This window comes from Aethalodelphis obliquidens, unplaced genomic scaffold (genome assembly GCF_003676395.1).
Source record: "Aethalodelphis obliquidens isolate GAN/ISIS:26980383/991018 unplaced genomic scaffold, ASM367639v1 scaffold13, whole genome shotgun sequence".
In the NCBI taxonomy this organism is placed as follows: Eukaryota; Metazoa; Chordata; class Mammalia; order Artiodactyla; family Delphinidae; genus Aethalodelphis; species Aethalodelphis obliquidens.
The window spans coordinates 30,371,139-30,390,863 of NW_020837957.1; the positions used below are offsets into that span (position 1 = coordinate 30,371,139).

The window sequence follows — 19,725 nt, forward strand, 5'->3', positions numbered from 1 at the left end:
CAAACAGGACAGGGTTAAAGGAGCGGCTGACTAGCGGGCTCTGGCTCACTCACACCAAGGAGAGGGAGGGGTATGGTAGTTATAATTGGAATGCAGGGCAAGCCTGCGGCGTCAGCATGACGTTGCAACAGCCTGAGGCATGCCGTGTATCCTCCCGGGGAAGTTGTCCCTGAATCACGGGACCCTGGCAGTGGCAGGCTGCACAGGCTCCTGGCGGGGGTGGGGGGCAGGGGGTTGTGGATAGTGACCTGTGCTTGCACTCAGGATTCTTGGTGGCTGCAGCAGCAGCCTTAGCATCTCATGCCCATCTCTGGTGTCCGTGCTGAGAGCCGCGGCTCATGCCCATCTCTGGAGCTTGTTTAGGCAGTGCTCTGAATACCCTCTCCTCTTGCACCCTGAAACAATGGTCTCTTGCCTCTTAGGCAGGTCCAGACTTTTTCCCGGACTCCCTCCCGGCTAGCTGTGGCATACTAGCCCCCTTCAGGCTGTGTTCACGCAGCCAACCCCAGTCCTCTCCCTGGGATCCAACCTCCGAAGCCCGAGCCTCAGCTCCCAGCCCTCACCCATCCCGGTGGGCGAGGAGACAAGCCTCTCGGGCTGGTGAGTGCTGATCTGCACCGATCCTCTGTGCGGGAATCTCTCCACTTTGCCCTCCACACCCCTGTTGATGCACTCTCCTCCATGGCTCCGAAGCTTCCCCCACCCACCCACTCCCCGTCTCCACCAGTGAAGGGGCTTCCTAGTGTGTGGAAACTTTTCCACCTTCATAGCTCCCTCCCAGAGGTGCAGGTCCCGTCCCTATTCTTTTGTCTCTATTTTTTCTTTCTTCTTTTGCCCTACCCAGGTACATGGGGATTTTCTTGCCTTTTGGGAAGTCTGAGGTCTTCTGCCAGCATTCACTAGGTGTTCTGTAGGATTTGTTCCACATTTAGGTGTATTTTTGATGTATTTATGGGGAGGAAGGTGATCTCCTCATCTTATTCCTCTGCTATTTTGAAGGTCCTCCCTCTTCTTTTTAAAATTTTTATTTATTTATTTATTTAGGCTGTGTTGGGTCTTCGTTGCTGCATGTGGGCTTTCTCTAGTTGTGGCGAGCAGGGGCTATGCTTCGTTGCAGTGTGCGGTCTTCTCATTGTGGTAGCTTCTCTTGTTGCAGGGCACAGGCTCTAGGTGTGCGGGCTTCAGTCATTGTGGCACGCGGGCTCAGTGGTTGTGGCTCGTGGGCTCTAGAGCTCAGGCTCAGTAGTTGTGGCGCATGGGCTTAGCTGCTCTGCAGCATGTGGGATCTTCCTGGACTAGGGCTCGAACCCATGTCCCCTGCTTTGGCAGGCAGATTCTTGACCACTGCGCCACCAGGGAAGCCCAAAAATGCATCCTTCTTATTTTAGAAAATAAGAAAACCACAAAGTCACTTGCCTTAGCCGACAGAGACAAAATCTTCAGATTTGGGTAAGAGAAGGGTAATGGAAACCCCAGAGATGCCTACTTCTGTGAATCACTGAGCTAAAATACGGGGAGGGGAAGATGAGCATGAGAGAGGGAAAGCTCAGATAGGAGCTGGGTGAGCTAAGCAGGGCTGGGAAAGGCTTACAGAATGGAACGAATGATCTATACGTGAACATAAAGACTGCGGGAACGAACTGGTGGTGAGAGAGGAACTGATGATATAGAAAAAGTGAGTTCTTTCAACACCAGGAGAAAAGAGTAAGAATTCAGAGTATTTAGTTTGAGATTGGTTTGGGAAAAAATGTACCTTCTGAGAACATGACAAAGGATAAAAACGGTGGCACAGGAAGTTTGCCCTCAACAGATTTTTCTTTCAATATTTATAACTTTCCAGCTCAATGTGAAAAGTGCGGAAAAGCAAAAAGAAGATTATAATCCTTCTAATTTCATCAATCTGTTAACATTTTGGTGTATTATCTTCATATACACATTTATATTTCACTATAAAATATGTTCACATATGCACATATATAATCTGAGAGCTTATATATAAATATTGTAAAGTGTTTTTTTGAAGTGTTGTTATATTTTCGTGTGTTGTGGAAAATTTTTTAAATTCATGATTTTTAATGACTGCATATATTTAATCCTATGGATATCTCATAATTCATCTAACTATTCCTTTATTGTTGGAAATTCGGGCTGACTCCTTTTATTGCTATTCTAAATCATGCTGTTATGAACATTTTTGTATATAAATCTGTGACCCCTAAGGTTTTAATTTTGCATTGAACTGTGTTCCAGAGTTCTTGCTGAGTGAGAAGTCAGAAGAAACAGCTTCAAGGACTTAAGGAAGTTGTAGAAAGTTTAATAAAACAACTGTCCTGAGTTGGGGATGGGCCATGTGGCCTTTAGTTTTGTTTTGTTTTTGTTCCTGTGTGGAAACTGAGTGATTTCCCACTGTATGAGTTGTGACAGCAGGCAGAGCCCATCTCACAAGTGAGATACTCCTTTCTGTGTTCCCTCTGCAGCTAGTGGATGGGCCGTGACTTGGCCAGATGTTTCTGCCTAGGTCTGATCAGGTGCTGGTGGTGCAGAGAAGCAAGGCCAGAGGAGAATCTGCTCTGGTGGCAAAGGTGCCACTGGCAGAGTCTGGCATCCAGTACCAGCGGGGCCAGCTACACTGTTCACTATCCAGCAGTGGTGGCAGCAATGTTCCCCCAAAGCAGCTCTGAGGCCATGGAATTTGGGCTGTGGTTCTAGCTGTTCAGCTCCCACCTTGTCCCTCCACGTTTACTAATCCTATTTCATTAGCTTTCCCAGTAACTCCGAGAGCGCTCAATAATCTTTCCCTAAATTCTTTTTCTGTTTCAGTCAGCCAGAGTGGATTTTTATGGTTCGTTACCAAGAACCTGACTGGTATGGAAAAAAACAAAGGCTTTGAGAGCAGCAGATGCAGAGTTAGAGAAGGAACAGGTCACGTCAGAACAGTCACAGGATTTCCTCAAGCAGGGCTCAGAGCGCTGCACGGTGAGCACAGGAAGAGGCAGAGTGAAACAAGGACGAGGACCAAGCAGCAAAAAGCACCCAGGGTGAGTGTTTTGGCGTAGGGAAAGGATACTCAAAAGTCGTCATCCAAGAGAGGAGGAGGGCAAGAGCCGTGGGATAAAAGCCGTAGAAAACTGGATAGAGAAGCATCTGTGAGTAATCAAGAGAGTGAGGAAGAAAATGCAGTTGGAGGGCAGGTGGTCTATAACATGTAGAGGATATCGTCAGAGGACCGGAAGGCTGGGGGTGCAGCCTGAGGAAAGGCAGCACTGAATGTCAGCGCTCAGTGGAGGTGGACAGCAGGAAGGAACAGGACGCAGAGCAGATGGGATGACGTGTTCGCTTGGCTCACACTACGGTACACTGTATTTCTTCTTTTTTATGTGTATTTAATCATCTGAGTAGTAACAGTTAAACAGGAATATCTAAATATCAAGACCAACATGAAATAACCAAATAAAGCCCTAAACACTGGAATCACCAACTATTTATGAACTTCAAGGTCTCTTACAATTCTATTGCTAACACACAGAGTCTTCAGAGTTGTCATCACTGTGTGTATAGCATCTTGAGGTCTACTTTTCCAAGTATACCACTCTTCCTTCCATGTTGCTGTATAGGCCTCAGTTGCTTCACTGCTTGAACATGTCACAGTCCACCTAGCCCCTTCCCTACTTGTCCTTACCCAGGCATAGCTTTCATCTTCTTTTAAGTCATATCAAAAAGGTAAGTTATAAATTGTTTTTATCTAGGCTAATGGCTTACGTTGTAAAGACGCTGAATTTATTGCTGGCTCCTCGTATATCAGTTACTTGCATTTCATTTGATAACAACTGGACCCAATTCTAATGTGTGTACACGTGCGCACGTGTAGGCTGCCTCACAACAAACAATGCTCTGGACACCAGCTGGTTGTCCTACAATTTAACTCAATTCTGACACTACCTACCTGGATATAGAATCAGATTCCACAGGTTAATGGCTCAGTCCCAAAGACTGCCCTCCCCCTTCAGATGCCTGTCACAAGCCCTGGCTGCTACCTCTACTTCTGGCTATAAGTCAGAGGTTCCCACGACCCACTCCTTGAGATCAATTAATACGCTAGAATGGCTCACAGAACTCAGGAAGGCCCATTTACTCACTAGCTTACTGATTTATTACCAAGGATATTAAAAAATACAAACCAACAGCCAGATAAAGAGATACATAGGGTAAGGCATGGGGCAAGGGGGTGGAGTTTCCACGCCCTCTCAGAGTGTGCCGTTCTCCCTAAGTCTCCACACGCTCACCAACCTGGAAGCTCTCCCAACACCGTCCTCTTGGGTTTTTATGGTGGCTTCATTACATAGTCATGATTGATTAAACTACTGGCCATTGGTGACTGATTCAACCTCCAGGCCCTCTCCCCTCCCCAGAGGTAGAGGCTGGGGGTGGGACTGAAGTTCCAACCCTTTAATGACACAGTTGGCTCCACTGGTAACCAGTCCTCATTCTTGGGTCCTTTCCGAAAGTCACCTCATTAACTTAACAGGCACCTTTATTGCTCTCATCACTTAGGAAATTCCAAGGGTTTTAGGAGCTATGAGTCAGGAACTGTGGATGAAGACCAAATATATACAAAAAATATATTTTGGTCATCTGAATAACCAAATATATATTTTTCTTTTAAATCACATAATCATAGAATGTAATCAAATAAAGAACAGTAAACTTTGGCCCTGTAGGATCTTGCCCAATTGGTAAGTCCCTTATAGCAACACCCCAACACTGATTACTCCCAGTCAGCCAGAATTCTCTTGCTCCTGCTGCACTCACATAATCCATCAGGGAGCCGACCAACATGGTGCTTATGGGCCAGGGCTTTGCAGTCACACAGATCTGGGCTGTCTGCTTAACAGCAACGTGAGCAGTCCGTTCTATGTCTCAGTTTTCTCATTCATGGATTCATTTGTTCAAGAAATAGGTACTGAGCAAAGATAATATGCCAGGTACTTTCTGGGTATTAGGGATCTACTAGTGAACAAAGGTCCCTGCCCTCACAAAGTTTACATTCCAGTGGGAAGACAAAAAATAATAGGTATACGTTTATATAATATAAAGTAGGATAAGGGAACAGGGAGATATGGAGGTCAAAGAAGATCTGGGAGGAGGTGAGCTGGAAGCCAGTAACTGATGAAGTGGTATGGTATTCTGGGTAAATCAGACAGCAACTAGAGCAAGACGGAGGAGAGAAGATGATGTAGATTTTGTGAACCGAGCGTAAGTCTGGGCCAGCAAAAAGGGTTTAGGAGGTTGGGGAGGGGTGTGGGCTTGAGACAGATTACAATTTAACAGAGCTGTTAGGTCCAGGTAACACTTTCTCTCAGGGGCTTGAACTTCTTGTGGTGAATAAGGTGAACAGAGACATATATATAAGGGCAAGATGAGACTGGTCCTGATGGTCCTTCAGGGGAGGTGGGCAGTAAGTTCTAATGTATTCTCCTTCTTGGGAACTAGCAACAGTAAGGTAGAGAATGTCAGGGGTGGGGAATGGTAATCCAACCAGAAACAAATATAAACACAGGGAAGACAGTATATCTACTTTGTAGTATTGCTGTGGAGATCAAATAAGATAACACATGTAAAGCATTTAACATAGTGCTTTGCCCATGGTAAAAATTCAATAAATGGTAGCTATTATTATTATGTATATATGTATTTTAAATTATTTATTTCTTTATTTTTGGCTGCGTTGGGTCTTCGTTGCAGTGCGTGGGCTTCTCATTGCGGTGGCTTCTCTTGTTGCTAGGGCACGGGCTCTAGGCACGTGGGCTTCAGTAGTTTTAGTACGTGGGCTCAGTAGTTGTGGCTTGCAGGCCTAGCTGCTCTGCAGCATGTGGGATCTTCCCAGACCAGGGATCGAACCCGTGTCCCCTGCATTGGCAGGCGGATTCTTAACCACTGCGCCACCAGGGAAGTCCCAGCTATTATTATAATCCATCCAAAAGTCAAGTAGAATACTTGTGGCATTTTTCAAATTCTTAAGAGTACTATGTGGCAGAAGGCTTGTCCCTCACTCTGTCACAGACATGGCACTGACCCGGCATGATCTATCCTACCCTTCAGAGGGTACCTTATAAGACTGACCCAACCATCCATTTTAGCCTCTTTATCTTCAAGTCATATTTTTTGCTCTGCCTGATACACTCCACGTGATGCTTATGTAAAAAAATGACGGAAGGAGCCTGATTACCCGGAGCGGTGTTTTCTCTTTTTCCACACGTGGTGAATGAGTGAAGGATTCTTGAGCTCCCCTGCTCTGGATCTGGGGAGCCACTGTAGTGTCCTTCTCAGCCAAATGGCCATGAAAGTCCGTGGCCATAACACGGTAAACAAGCCTGATGACCTGGTGAGTAAGCCTGATCTTGTTCATTTCAAAACAAGGGTCGGCTATTTTGCCCTTGTATGGGGAAACTAGACTTCCCAACCTTCTGCGACCATCCTGATTTGTTGCGTTTGGGCTGAGTTACAGGGGTGGAAGTTACGTAGGTGGAGACACACAGACAGCAGACTCCAGTGTCCCCTCCACCAACTCTGGGATGCCCACCTGTAGTCTGAATGCATGTTAACAAGATCCTACAAGACCCAGGGCTCCACACAGTTTGGCCACTCCATGTATGTTTATGGCTCCTCCAACTGTAAGTGCACAGTAGGCAAAAGAGCTCAGAGGTTGTCGGTGCCCACACTGGGGTGACATTTGATTTTCTTGCCCTGACGATCCATCATAAAAGATATGTAGATAAAATTAAAACTTAAAAAAATTTTTTTTCTCTGAATGGTTAAGCTGTACCTACTTTGCATCATCGTTAAAGATCAACGTCAGGCCAGCCAAACATTGTTTTCCTAACCTTCCTGGCTGATTCTACTTTCAGTTGAGGAAACTGAATCTTTTAGTTTTCCTGTTCTCTGGGCCAAATGGTCAAGGTGACGACTTCCTGACTTCTTGGTCTTTTTGTGTTTTCACTGTATTTTCAACACTCTGAAATGTGTTTACGGAGGTCTTTGAATCCTAGTAATCCAGTACTTTTTCCTTTTGTTTTCCCCACACCGTATACTCAGCAGCTCTCGCAGAAGCCCTGATTGCTGACGCTAGATGCAGTCTCAGGAGTCACTTAGTTCAATCCTTGCCCTTTAGCTTGAGAAGGAAGGCAGAGACCTTGACATTCACAGGGCACATACTACTTGCCAGGCCCAGAGCATAAGTGTGGCATTCTGCGTAATAAGCCTTTTCTTAAACCTTACAACAGCCCTTTGAGGTGGATGTCTTTATCCTCATTTTTTAGACAAGGAGACTCAAGACCAGAGCAATTAAGTAACATATGAAAGATCACACAGCTGAGACTCAGACCAGCTTTAGAAAACAAGCCTGGGGCTCTCCTGTCCCCCATCCTGGTCCTGCACCTGTCAGTCAGGACCAGCATTAGTTGGAAGTGGGCTGAAGGCAAGGTAGGCTCCAGGGCAGATGTGACACAGGGAGTTTAATTGAAGGTAAAATTCTGGCAATTGTTATTAATATTTTATAGCTTTAATAAAGAAATTAGTGGCAGACTATAACATGCCATTGGACTAAGATGGATTATGAAAGCTTTTCAGCAGATAAAATGGGGGCAAATGGTTAACATTTTCAAAAGAAAAGGGAGTATCCTTTCTAAACAGGAAGAACTGGCTCGGATTCAAAGCAATTATGTAACTCCTGACTTCTGTCAAGGCCCTCTCTTAGGCAGATAAGTGATATTTTATTCGTGATCCTTCCCTAATTTTTTTTTTACATCTACCTATGAATAAAATTGCTATCTTGCTGAACTGAAAACTAGTCAGCAGTTTTCCTTAGATAATTTCTTTATGTACAGATTATGTTTGCAGTATTAAAAAAGGCTTACAAATTTTTTTTATAGAGGAGTATCTAATTCCTTAATTCTAAACCAAAAGGATACATAAAAACACTTGTTTGTGAGCTTCTGGTTGTGTGTGTAGAAAAGAGAGGTAGACATAGATGCTCAAAGACAGACAATGAAATGGAGGCAAGAAGATAGAATCCAACAGAGTGAGATGCATTAAGGAGATGTACCTCGTTGTGGTTAAAGAACATGGTACTCTGGAGCCGAGCTTGGATTCCACACCTAGAACGAACGGGCAGGGTTCTCCACAGAACATGTGCTTCACTCTGCACATTCAGGCATTCAAAAGGTGTTTCCCTTTCATCGTCCACCATGCATTTATCAAGATTTTAGCATTGGTGCACCTGACTCCATTGGTAACTTGAAGAAGTAGAATGACACTTCTTGTCAAAATCAGGGTGTCTCTTGGAGGTTTTTATTGCCTTCAAGCTTAGCTGAGTTTTGCTAGGTGTGTTTGGCTGTACTAACGACTCTCTCTTATTATACTCTTAGAAGACAGGAGCATTGATAGGAACTGAGAGAAGTGGTAGGTTTGTCCCAGTTCTATTCAGAGAGGACCCCTTTAAACCAGCAGGTAGAGAAGTGACTCCCATGTTAGTATTTTGCAGGCCTTCACATCCCATTCACCCAGGGATACTTGTCAAAAATGCAGATTCTTGGGGGAGGGAGGGGGATGGACTGGGAACCTGGGATTGGTAGTTGCAAACTATTACATTTAGAATGGATAAACAACAAGGTCCTACTGTATAGCATAGGGAACTATATGTAATCTCCTGGGATAAACCATAATGGAAAAGAATATTTTAAAAATGAAGGTATATATGTGTAAAACTAAGTCGCTTTGTTGTAGAGCAGAGATGGGCACAACACTGTGAATCAATTATACTTCAATTTAAAATATATAAATAAATAAATAAATAAAATGCAGATTCTCTCCAAATCAGAATCTCTGGGTCTGGGGCCCGGGAATATGCATTTTAAACAAACTGCCAGGTGTTTCGGTACCAATTAGCACTTGGAAACCTCTGCCCACCACTACAGGAAGGGGGCTGGCACTCTTCATAAGTGGCGCCTTGTCTACCTTCCTGCAAAGGGGTCTGTGTGTGCTGAGGGAGAAAGCAGCGGCGGAGGGAACGTGGGGACTGGTAAGCCATCAAAGGCCATTCTCTCTCTCATCCTGCTCAAAACCACTTCGGGGACAAGCAGCCCAGCTGAACTCATCGGAAGAGCTTTTCAGTGAGCCTGAGGTTCCTAATAGCAGGGAGAACTGCCAGGAATTGAGGAGCTCCACCATGACGCCCCTCCTTCCCTCTGTTGTCTAGATCTAGAGACTCCCTCTTAGACAGCCAGCGTCCCTGGGAGGAGTCCTATCTTAAAGACTAGAAGTTAGCTCCCTAATTATCTGTTAATTCTTTAAAAATGATTAGTTGACAACATTGCGAGAATAAGGACAGGTTACAGGGAAGGAAGGCACCTGAAGGATGGCAGAAACGGACATTAGTAGGGAGGTGGCAAGGCGGCATATCCTCTGCCACTCAAAGTCACCCTAGCTGTCAAGGTGCCCCATCCCACTGGTGCTGAAGGAGCATCTCTGCAGACGTGGAGAATGGTTTGCTCACACTTCTCTGCATCACAGTCTGGGTCTTTGGGGAGGGGAGGGCTGGACAAGCAGGGCCTCAGTGGTGGGGCTCAGTCTGTCAGTAGCACCAGAGTGAATCCTCTACCAGAGTCATCTTAAGGGCAGGGCAACAGCTTTTAATCCAGCAGGTGATCTGGGAAACATCTTGCTTGACCAGAAGCCAAATTTTGTTAAGAAGAGATTCTTAACCACTATGGAGAGAATACCAAAACTGCAGGTTTTCTAATTCAAATGTGGAGCACCGCCCCCCACCCCCACCGTTTCTTGAAACAAGCTTCTGTCTTATGGTAAACAAGATGGGGTATCTGAGTCATTGACAGTCCAGGGAAAGGGCAGTGATGAGAGGATGGACCCTGGAGCCAAACCACCGGGGAGTGAATCCGGGCTCCACTGCTTCCTACCTGTGTGAGCTTGGGCTAGTTATTTCACCTCTCTGTGCCTCAGTTCCCTCATCTGTAAAATGAGGGTTCAAGCAGTGCTTTCCACATAGCATTATAGTGAGGATTAAGTGAAACAGAGCTTGACAAGCACTTAGAACTCAGCAAGTCCCTTATGCGTATTTGTTGCTATTATTTTTCTTAGTCTCTCTGCCTAAGGCTGCTTCACGACAAAGACCAAAAGAGGGGTCTTAGAGTTGAAGGGGGAACAGAATCCTTGTGTCATCTGTATGGCTCGTGTTCTTTCAAGATCAACAGTGGCTCTTTTGACTGAACTGCAGTCTTCTCTCCTCCCACAAATCCTGCCGAGGGCACTGCTGGGCCACAGTCCAAGCATCTTCTGTTGGGGTAGCAGGTTCTCAGGTCCTCTTTTAAGAGCCTTTTAAGGGAAAAGGAGGTGGGATGGCAGATGAATCAACCCCCTATTTTGTACAGTTCAGCTAACAGGGCAAATAATGTACACCGAATTATTACTGGTAGGGCTTCCCAGGGCAAGACTGAAAATAAAATTCTGTTAGAGGGACAGTCCATTCAGGGTATAAAATGGAATTATCTTCACCAGGATTAAATCACACTTCCTGACTGTGACAGAGCGTTTCCACGGAGAGTAAGCGCCGTGCAGCCCTTACTGCCACTCGTTCATTGTTGCTCATGACTCCTACCCCCACTGGCTGTCTAACCCCATTCAGCCTCCCCCGCCTGACCCACTGCGGTTTGAGTCTTTGAAACAGAGAGCTGGGTGCGGAAACAAGACTAGGCTCCCTCTGGTCTGGGGAAATGTTGGCAGTGGGAATTCTGGAGGGGAACTGGAGCCAGACACTCACACATGTTACAGATGCTAACTTTAAATTTGATGTTAATTATAATCAAGTATGTTTAAAATCCATGTTGTAATTCTAATAACTACCACTAACCCATCATTCTGCGTGGTCTCATCTGTATGACCCTATTAGGAAATTTATTCATAAATTCAATAGTTATGTCCCGGGACTTCCCTGGTGGCGCAGTGGTTGGGAATCCGGCCTGCCAGTGCAGGAGACACAAGTTCGAGCCTGGTCTGGGAAGATCCCACATGCCGTGGAAAAACTAAGCCCGGGTGCCACAACCTGAGCCTGTGCTCTAGAGCCTATGAGCCACAACTACTGAAGCCTGCACGCCTAGAGCCCATGCTCCGCAACAAAGACAAGCCTCTGCAATGAGAAGCCCGTGTACTGCAATAAATAAGTAAATAAATAAATAAGCTCACAACTCAGCCAATGAAAAGCCACTCTTCTTCCAACTCCTCCGATGGACTCTGTTTACTATGGCCCTTCCAGCTTCCTTTTCCCCTCTTTAAAAGAGTTCCCCTCTCCTTGTGGCCTGGCAGCAGGGATCTGCGCATAGTTGACCATGGTTGCAGACCTTCAGATTGCAATTCTTTGCTGATCCCAAGTAAACTCATTTTTACCGGAGAAGTAACTGGCAGTCTGTTTACGGTCAACAGGTATTATAATGATGCTTGGCATTTTTCTCAGCACTTGGGCCTGGGAAGCTGAGTAAGCAATCAGGGAGCCCACAATCTAGAAATGTGGCACTGCACTCAGCCCGTCAAGCACTTTGCACAAAACCGGTGCACAACAAAAATCTTAGGGGAGCTGGCAGAAATTGCTGATTCACTGCTGGGTCTCTCTAGTTGTGGTCAGTTTAACATAACAAAATACCTCAGAAAAAACAATGGTTTTAAACATTGCCTCTACAAATACTGAACAAAACCCTTTTATAGTATGTCATTAGTTAAAATTCCCCGCTCCAATACTGAGTCTTTAAAAACTAGGAAATGGCGGGAAAAACTTTAGTCTTTAAACAGATAGAGAAAATAGTTTTCCACTGTTTTATGTAATCACTTACAAAACTAAAATATATGTTCACCATGGATATGCCCAATACTGCTCTGTTATGAGGGGCACAGAGTGCTATGTCCAATTAATACAATCTATGGATATAAAAGGGTGAGAGAAGAACATCATGGACTGTTCTAAAGCCATAAAGTCGTTCTCCTTTCCTTCCCCTTCCACCTTGCAAAAGTATTCACTGATCTTTTCTTGTTTACTGTTTTCAGACCCTTGTTTTAAAACTGAAAAGTTCTATAACATCCTATAAAAACATACTACAAGGAGAGAGCCTGTCCCAGGGATTGAATTCTCTCTATCCCATGCAATAAAAGAATGCAATGAAAAAAACCCCGAAGAAAATATAGTTCACAATACAAAAAACATCTAGCTTAGTATCCACCTAAGTACTTTTGTGAGACCTGTTTTTTGGAAAAACTGAAATAAGGCTTCATGTGCCTTATTGTGTGAATGGTTGACATAACTATGCACGAGGCAGGAGAATCTGCAACATCATGGCACTCTTGACAGTGGCCCCCCAAAGCCCCCAACACTTTGGCTTATTTCTTTTTCTGCCTTCCTTTTTCCTCCTCTCCCTTTCCCGTTAGTGGAAGGCAAATCTGTTATGCCATACCCTGCAGCTTTAACCTGCCAGAGGGCTCCTTCTCTGCTCTCTCCTGGGGGACTGGTCCAGCCCCGCTTACTGGCCAAGTTAATCTCTCTTTTGGCTCTGACTCTCTCAGGCTGGATTCCCCATGTTAACCCTCTAATCCTGCTGAGGAAGGGCCTCTGGCAGCACTGCCATTTGAATTCTTATTATTTTAACTTTAGAAAACAGCCCTCTTACCAGATACATTTCTCTCTTTCCCCCTTCTCACCCAAACCCTGCCAATTCTACTCCTAAAGCCTCTTAAATCTGGGCGCTGCTGTTGATCTCCACTACTTGGTGTGGGCCAACTCCCCTCTCACCTGGTTCACCTCCTCCCTGCTTTGCATGCCCCGCCCTCTCCTCCGTTTCACTCTCGTAGTGCTGCTACATGGCTTTCTCCTAAAATACAAATCTGACCCCGTTAGCATTTATCATCAGTGGCTTCCTGCTGCCCTCAAAATAAAGTCCAAATACCCTGAATTAAAAATTCTTCCCGGGGCTTCCCTGGTGGCGCAGTGGTTGAGAGTCCGCCTGCCGATGCAGGGGACACGGGTTCGTGCCCCGGTCCGGGAGGATCCCACATGCCGCGGAGTGGCTGGGCCTGTGAGCCACGGCCGCTGAGCCTGCGCGTCCGGAGCCTGTGCTCCGCAACAGGAGGGGCCACAACAGTGAGAGGCCCGCGTACCGCAAAAAAAAAAAAAAAAAAAGTTTCCCCCTAAAACTCACTATCTGTACCGTTTTCCTTCATCGTTGTGGTTTCAAGGCTCACCTGCAGTATTTTCTATGGTAATAGAGAAACTCATGAATATCGTTTAATATAATAATAAATGTGAGGAATCAAGACATACATTTCTCATGTAATAATATACCTGTTTGTAGCCATGTATTGTACTTTGGTGACCCTTCAGGAACAAGTAGTTTTGTAGTTCTAAAGTAGACTTAATTATCCAAAATGCTTGCTTTGTCCAAATTAATGAGCTGTGTAACACATATGCCAGGGTTAGAAAAGATCTGGCCAGTGTGCTTACTGGAAATCAAAAGCTGTAGGACCAGTATTCCTTCCCTTTTTTTTAAGCAGTAGTGAGGAGGGGAAAAATGACCAAACCGGGGTTCAAAAAGAGAAGACAGAGGGCAACAAAGACATATCAAGCCACTGAATGACTAATTCTACTTTAGGCTGGTCCTGGTCAAAGAATGACAGCTAACAAGTACTCATATTCTTTGTGAACAGTATCTCATTTCATCTTAGTCTCCACAGCCACAATAAGAGATGGGTAAGATTATTCATATTTTATAGGTGAGGAAATAGACCGGTAATATTTATTTTGTCTCCTATGGTAATCGCTGGTTAAGTATACCATTTAGAGTTTTAAGGGCAAATACTCAACCTTCCTGTTTCCCTGGAAGGAAGGGAGTTTCCAGGTCCCAGGAAGGAGGAGTGAAGTTTCTGCTCGGTCTTCTCACTCAGCCCTTCCCTGGGGGGAGGAGTGGCCTACCCATCAGTGACTAGGTTAGGAGAACAGCTGAGGATGCACAGCTCAGCCAGGCCCCCCGGGCTTTTTTCACTCTCTTCTTTTCAGCTTGTCTGTCTTCAACATCTATCCTCTATACCTGGCTTGTGTGCTAAGTAGAGAGGCGGGCCTGTGGCCTAATTTAGCAGAGACGGAAACCCATGGTGGCTGCATATATTAGCCACATCCTCCAATCTGGCTTTCATCAGTTGATAAAGCTAATATTTTGATTTCTACTGTCTTATTTCTCAATTGGTTGAGAATATAAGAGAGGAAGACAGAGGGCTATTAATTGGCTCCCGAAAAGCCAAATACAGGTACATAAGAGGCACTCAATAAATATCTGTTAAATGAATGAATGAATCTGTCCAAGGCCACAAAGCTAAAAAACCACAGAGACTTGAATCTATGTCTGACAGAAGAGCCCATGGTTTTCTAAAATTCCCACTTCCGTGCTTCTTGTAGAGTGTTCTATTTCCAGGCTTCAATTCATGCTTCAGCATGGCTGCCAGGAAACTGGAAACAAAGGCTGGTGTAGGCATTAACTACCTTAAAAACACATGTCTGCCTAAGAACTTAGCTGATAATCTGTCTACAGCAGTGACTAGGGACGAGTTCAGCCTGTCTGCCTGTTGTCCGCTGTACTGACTGAGCCCTCAGGTACATGAAGAGGGACCTGGAGGATGACAGAAGCAGTGCAGGTGGCACCAGCAGTGCATGTAACAGACCAGGGAGGAGAAAGGCAGGCAGCCAAGCATGAAGCAGGATGTGCACAAAAGGGGCAGGGCAAGGGCCTGGGGACCAAGGGGAGAATGAGGCCCAGAGGGATTTCAGGGAATGGAGGATGGGAAGGAGGCAGGGGAAGGAAGAATGAACAGAAAAATCCCAGGAGAACAAAAGGCCATAGAGACAGGAAATAAAAGTATGTCCAAACAAAGAGCATAAAGTGGAGGCAGATAAAAGGACGAGAGTAAATCACTAGCTATGAAAACAGCCACAAACTGATTTTCCATTTCATGTCAAGATGATGAAAGGTGAGGGCTGTCCTGTGTGCCAGCAGCCTTCAGGAACTAAGAAATAAAACACCCAGGTTGAAAATAGTTTGGGGAGCCAGAGGATGACAAGATTCCTCCTGCAGGCAAAAGTGAAATTAAAGGAATGACCGCATCTTCTACCCCTTTTCCCCACCGATCCCCCTCCAGTCACAAAAGAGGGAGGAGCTGCTTGGCGGGCAACCACGTATGACCTCAGCGGGGACCCTGTTCTGACTGAGCTAATATAGTTGCTTTTTAAGAGAATCTGGTAGAACTCAGGATTGTGTGTTCACAAACACCATATAAAAAACAGGGTCATCGCTGCCTTCCAAGCAGTTTTTTTCAGTCTGTTTAAAGGCCGGACTTCGTCTTTTTTTCCCCTCACTAGAGCAGCACACAAAGAATTCTCTGACACACTGCACCCACTGCAGATGAAAGTGCTTAAGTGTGAGTGAAAGCAACAATGTTTAGAGTGACATTTACTAGCTGCAAACAGTGAAATCAGAGAGCTCCAGTTCATGGAGATTAAATGTCAGGATTGAAAACATTTAGCAGAGTATTAGCTATGGAAGTTTTTAAAATTTAGGATTTGGTTTTACACTGCAAACAGCACTTAAAAGTTTTTAAAACAAACAACTGAGTCATAAGCTGAATAAGAATATATATTTTGTACTGAAGATGAGACAAGTGTAGGACAGTCACAGAGTTTGGCTCAACAATGCCAGAGGTGCTCGCTGATCTTCACCTGTTCAGATGAATAAGAGACAAGTGACAATCCCCACACTTCATGTTTTGGAAAATGCAAGTCAAAATCCAGAAAACAGTAGTTTCTAGGCACATAATTTTCCACACTGGGCATGGACTTTACAAGCCCAAGCGTTTTTTACATTACTGTTTCAGAATGAATGCTTTTTAATGAACCTATAAAAAGTCAGAGCAGAAAACAGATCCCCTTTTTCTTTTAAGAATATTTTCCATGGATAAATTTATGCATGATAAAATTGGCTATACGTGCCAAATATAACATCCGTTTGAACACGACTAAACAATAAAATCTCCAAATCTGACAATATCAGCAGTCCGTCCTTCCTTCATTCAAAAGAGCTGGTAAAGCACCCTCTCTATTTTGTTTCTTATGAGGTGCTGGACAGATACAAAGCCAATGAAAATGATTAACATTTCAAGCTTTGTTCTAAACACTTTATAAGCAGTATATTATCCCCATTTTACAGATAAGAAAACTGGGGCTTCCAGAGGTTAAGGACTTTGCCCAAGACCATAGGATCGCCAAGTCATGTAGGATTCAAACTCTAGCCACTGACTCCAAAGCCTGAGCAACTAACTTCTATTCAAGGAACTCTCAGTCTGGCAGAAAGCACAGGCACGTGAACAAATAAAGGTTAACGCAAGAATATGACACAACCAAGATATGAACAGAGACGCAGAGTGAGTAATTCTGTCTCAGGTCTGGGACCCAAGGAGGAGACATTTAAGCTGGGTCTTGATGTATGAGGAGGAGCTTTTCAAGGTGAAAAAGGTAACAGTTTCTCTAGGCATAGGGAACTACACTACCCAAACATGGAGGGCTTGGCATGTCGATGGAATGTTCAGAGTTCACGGTATATTTGAAGGGGGGCGACCATGGAGGCCAGCAAACAAGCATATTATAATAGTCTGGATGAAGATATAAAGGAAGGTTGGAGCGGGGGAAACAGAGGATGCCGTTGTTTGGACAGCAGAAGTGATGGCCTGTGACCCACTGGATGTGCACAGTGAGGGAGATGAATCCATAGTTTCTAGCTTTTTAAGACTACTGTAAAGACTGAGAATAAAGGAAGTAAGACAGATTGAGGAGCGGGTTACAGAAGAGGAAGATGATACCTTGTTTAGTTTTAGAAAAGCTGAGTTACAGATACTTGAGGGATATCTGGGCATCCTCTCTACTACGCTCTCTACTTTAATAAACACTGAGAGCCTCTTGTACCAAGTACCAAGGAAGTTAAAAGAGAACAAAACTGGGGCTTGCCTTTTCAGAGTTCATGTACTGTATAGTCTGGCTCTCAATGGTGGTAATATATTAGGGAACTAACAAGATCATTTCTGGTTGTTACAGTGACTGAGGGGTGCTACTTGCGCTTAGTGGACAGGTGCCAGTGATACAGATATTCTGCAATATTTAGTCTGCTTCATACAACAAAGCACTATCCTGTATCTCACTGGTCATCCATACGGGTGATAATCCGTTTACAATTATCTGAGCTTAGAACCTAATTCTGTTTGACAAAGAAAAACAAAAATTGTTTTGCCTGTTTTATATATACACTGAATTTTTCCGAATAGAACTACCATGGAAACTGAAGGAACGCTGTTGTACTTTGTTTTGTTTGGACTTCTACCAAGAGTGTTCACTACTTAAGAAAATTACATCAGGAGTTGGGGAAGATGAAAAAGTTCTGGAGATGGAAGGTGGTGACAGTTACACAACAATGTGAATGTACTTAATGCCATAGAACTGTACACTTAAAAATGATGAAAATGATATACTTTATGTTACATATATTAAAATAAAATAACTTATAAATTGAAAAAAATTAAAGAGAAAAAGAAAAAGAATATTACATCATGGGCAGCAAACCTACTCATAGTTTTTGAAAAGTTACCCATGCAATGTGCCTATACCAGTCTGCATTGTAGCTGCCCTAATCGTGCTACTCCCACATTCCAAATATCTACTTTACTGTGTCTCCTGGTGTGGTCATACCTGGAGATACTGTAAAACATGTAATTTGATTACAAATTACTTTCTTTTTCTTTCTACCTTTAATTGCAACTAGGGCATTATATTGTATTTTTGAAATTATGTGCTGCGTAGGTGGGTTATATTAACTATGAATTTCATTTCAGGATAGGGAAGGGTGTGTTATATTTGTTATAAAAAGAATACATTAGTTTGAAAGGGTTGAGAATCACTAGTGAGAGAGACATATATAAACAGAACTAAAGTACAAGGAAAACCATGGCAGCACCTCAGAGAGCTAAAAGTACAAAGGAAGAACAGGGGAAGAGATATAACTGGCCATGTAGGGTCTGGGAAGGCCCATGGAGTAGGTATGATGTGAGCAGGTGCTGACTGACATCCTCTGTTAGAATAATTCCAGAGATATGGGGCTTGGTATCTGCCTCCAATGATGTCCATTCCTTCTGCCATGGCGTTGATTTTTATCAAGTTCTTTTCGATGTTCTTCCTGTATCTCCCCCTCAGTGGCCCTCGTTCTGGGAGGCTCCAGTGGGCAGAGCATGATGAATCCCTAGCCTACGCAGCATCTCTGCCAGAATCTGAAAACTGTGGTCTCTGTAATACTCTCTGGTTAATCTTCTCTTCTTTCGGCTAAATCTCCCTGCTTCCTCCAACTGTTTCTCATATAACTTGGTTTCATGTTCCCTTACTATCTGGGTCATTTTCCTCTGAACATGCTCCAATCTGTCAGTGGCCCTTTAAAAGTGTGGTGCCTAGAACTGTATGTGGTTTCCAGCACTGAAATATATAACTGTATTTCCTAATATCTCCCCAAAAGGGGAAAATGTTACTGCTCCAAACAGTGAGATCAGGATGGGGGAGGGAACAGGGGAGATCTGTCTTAATCATCATTGTATTTCCAGTATTGAAAATTTTTCCTTTTTTGTTTAAACAAGTTAAATCTGAATTTTTAATAGTCGCAAATAGAGTTCTGATCTCAAAGAGCTTTCTTTTTCTTCCTAGTTTGTTTTTGTTTTGAGGATACAATGAAAATGTGGGTTTGGCTAATAAACACTAACAATTATTTTTATTTGCCAATAGCATCTGTTTACCACCATCTTATAGTCATTTCTTGTCTGCCAATGTCCCAGGTCAATCTAACCAAGACTGGCAAGTGTGCCACCCTTTCCAGGGGCTTGGCCTGTAAACTGGAATTAGTATTTCTGCATTAAGCATGGACCTGGTGTGTGTGGAAAGCCCCTGCATTCCTGTGTGTCTAGTGAACGTCAGCTTGAGCCCCATCATGCATAATTCCATCTAGGCTCCTGATTTTTCATCCCATTTTGGTCTGAGACTGAAACCTTGCAATAACTTGACTGGCTCTTACCAACGTTCTGTCCCCTCGGACTGAAACGGTACCAGCTCATCTCTTCATTCTAGATGCTAAGGACTCTTGAACCACAGTGACACCATCCACTGGTCTGAATCTTTGGAAGCTACAGCAGAACTCTGCAGAAGAACATCACTCTGACATAAATGCCAGCTTGCTATCCACCCCGAATGCAAAGACTTCAACTAACTGACCAACAAACAGGGGACAGGTTAGCCTCAGAAGTTTAAGCACTTTATGTCACATCTGCTGGCTGCCCAAGTCCCAATACACTTTTGCTGCTGAAAAGACCAGCTCAAAGGTAAACTATGTGAGAGCTGGGTTATTTGTCTGTTTTGTTAGTTAATGTACCCCAAGCCCTCGGAAGTGTTTAGCATATAACAGCTGCTCGACAGATATTTGTTGAATGAGTTAATGAAATGACCTGGTATGGCAGATATCTATCTTTGTTTTGCCCCGTATTCTCTTCTTTTGAGAACCGCTTCTTGATCGTGCTGCCAATCATGAGACTGAACAAGCTAGCAAATGG

The 19,725-nt window shown here is 44.2% G+C and overlaps 1 protein-coding gene across 4 annotated transcripts in view; it reads right to left on the bottom strand.

The window, feature by feature from the left end:
• The window catches only part of ALG14 (ALG14 UDP-N-acetylglucosaminyltransferase subunit), a 104,608-nt gene that overhangs the window by 12,147 nt on the left and 72,736 nt on the right, over nt 1–19,725 (bottom strand). The window contains exon 4 of one of the 4 annotated variants that reach the window (XM_027114398.1): nt 8,853–10,386. The exons of the other annotated variants lie outside the window; for them this stretch is intronic. Coding sequence (XP_026970199.1) covers nt 10,162–10,386 — 225 coding nt within the window. The 3' untranslated portion in view covers nt 8,853–10,161. Of the gene's footprint in view, nt 1–8,852; nt 10,387–19,725 lie in introns of those variants that run through there. 4 annotated transcript variants of the gene reach the window in all.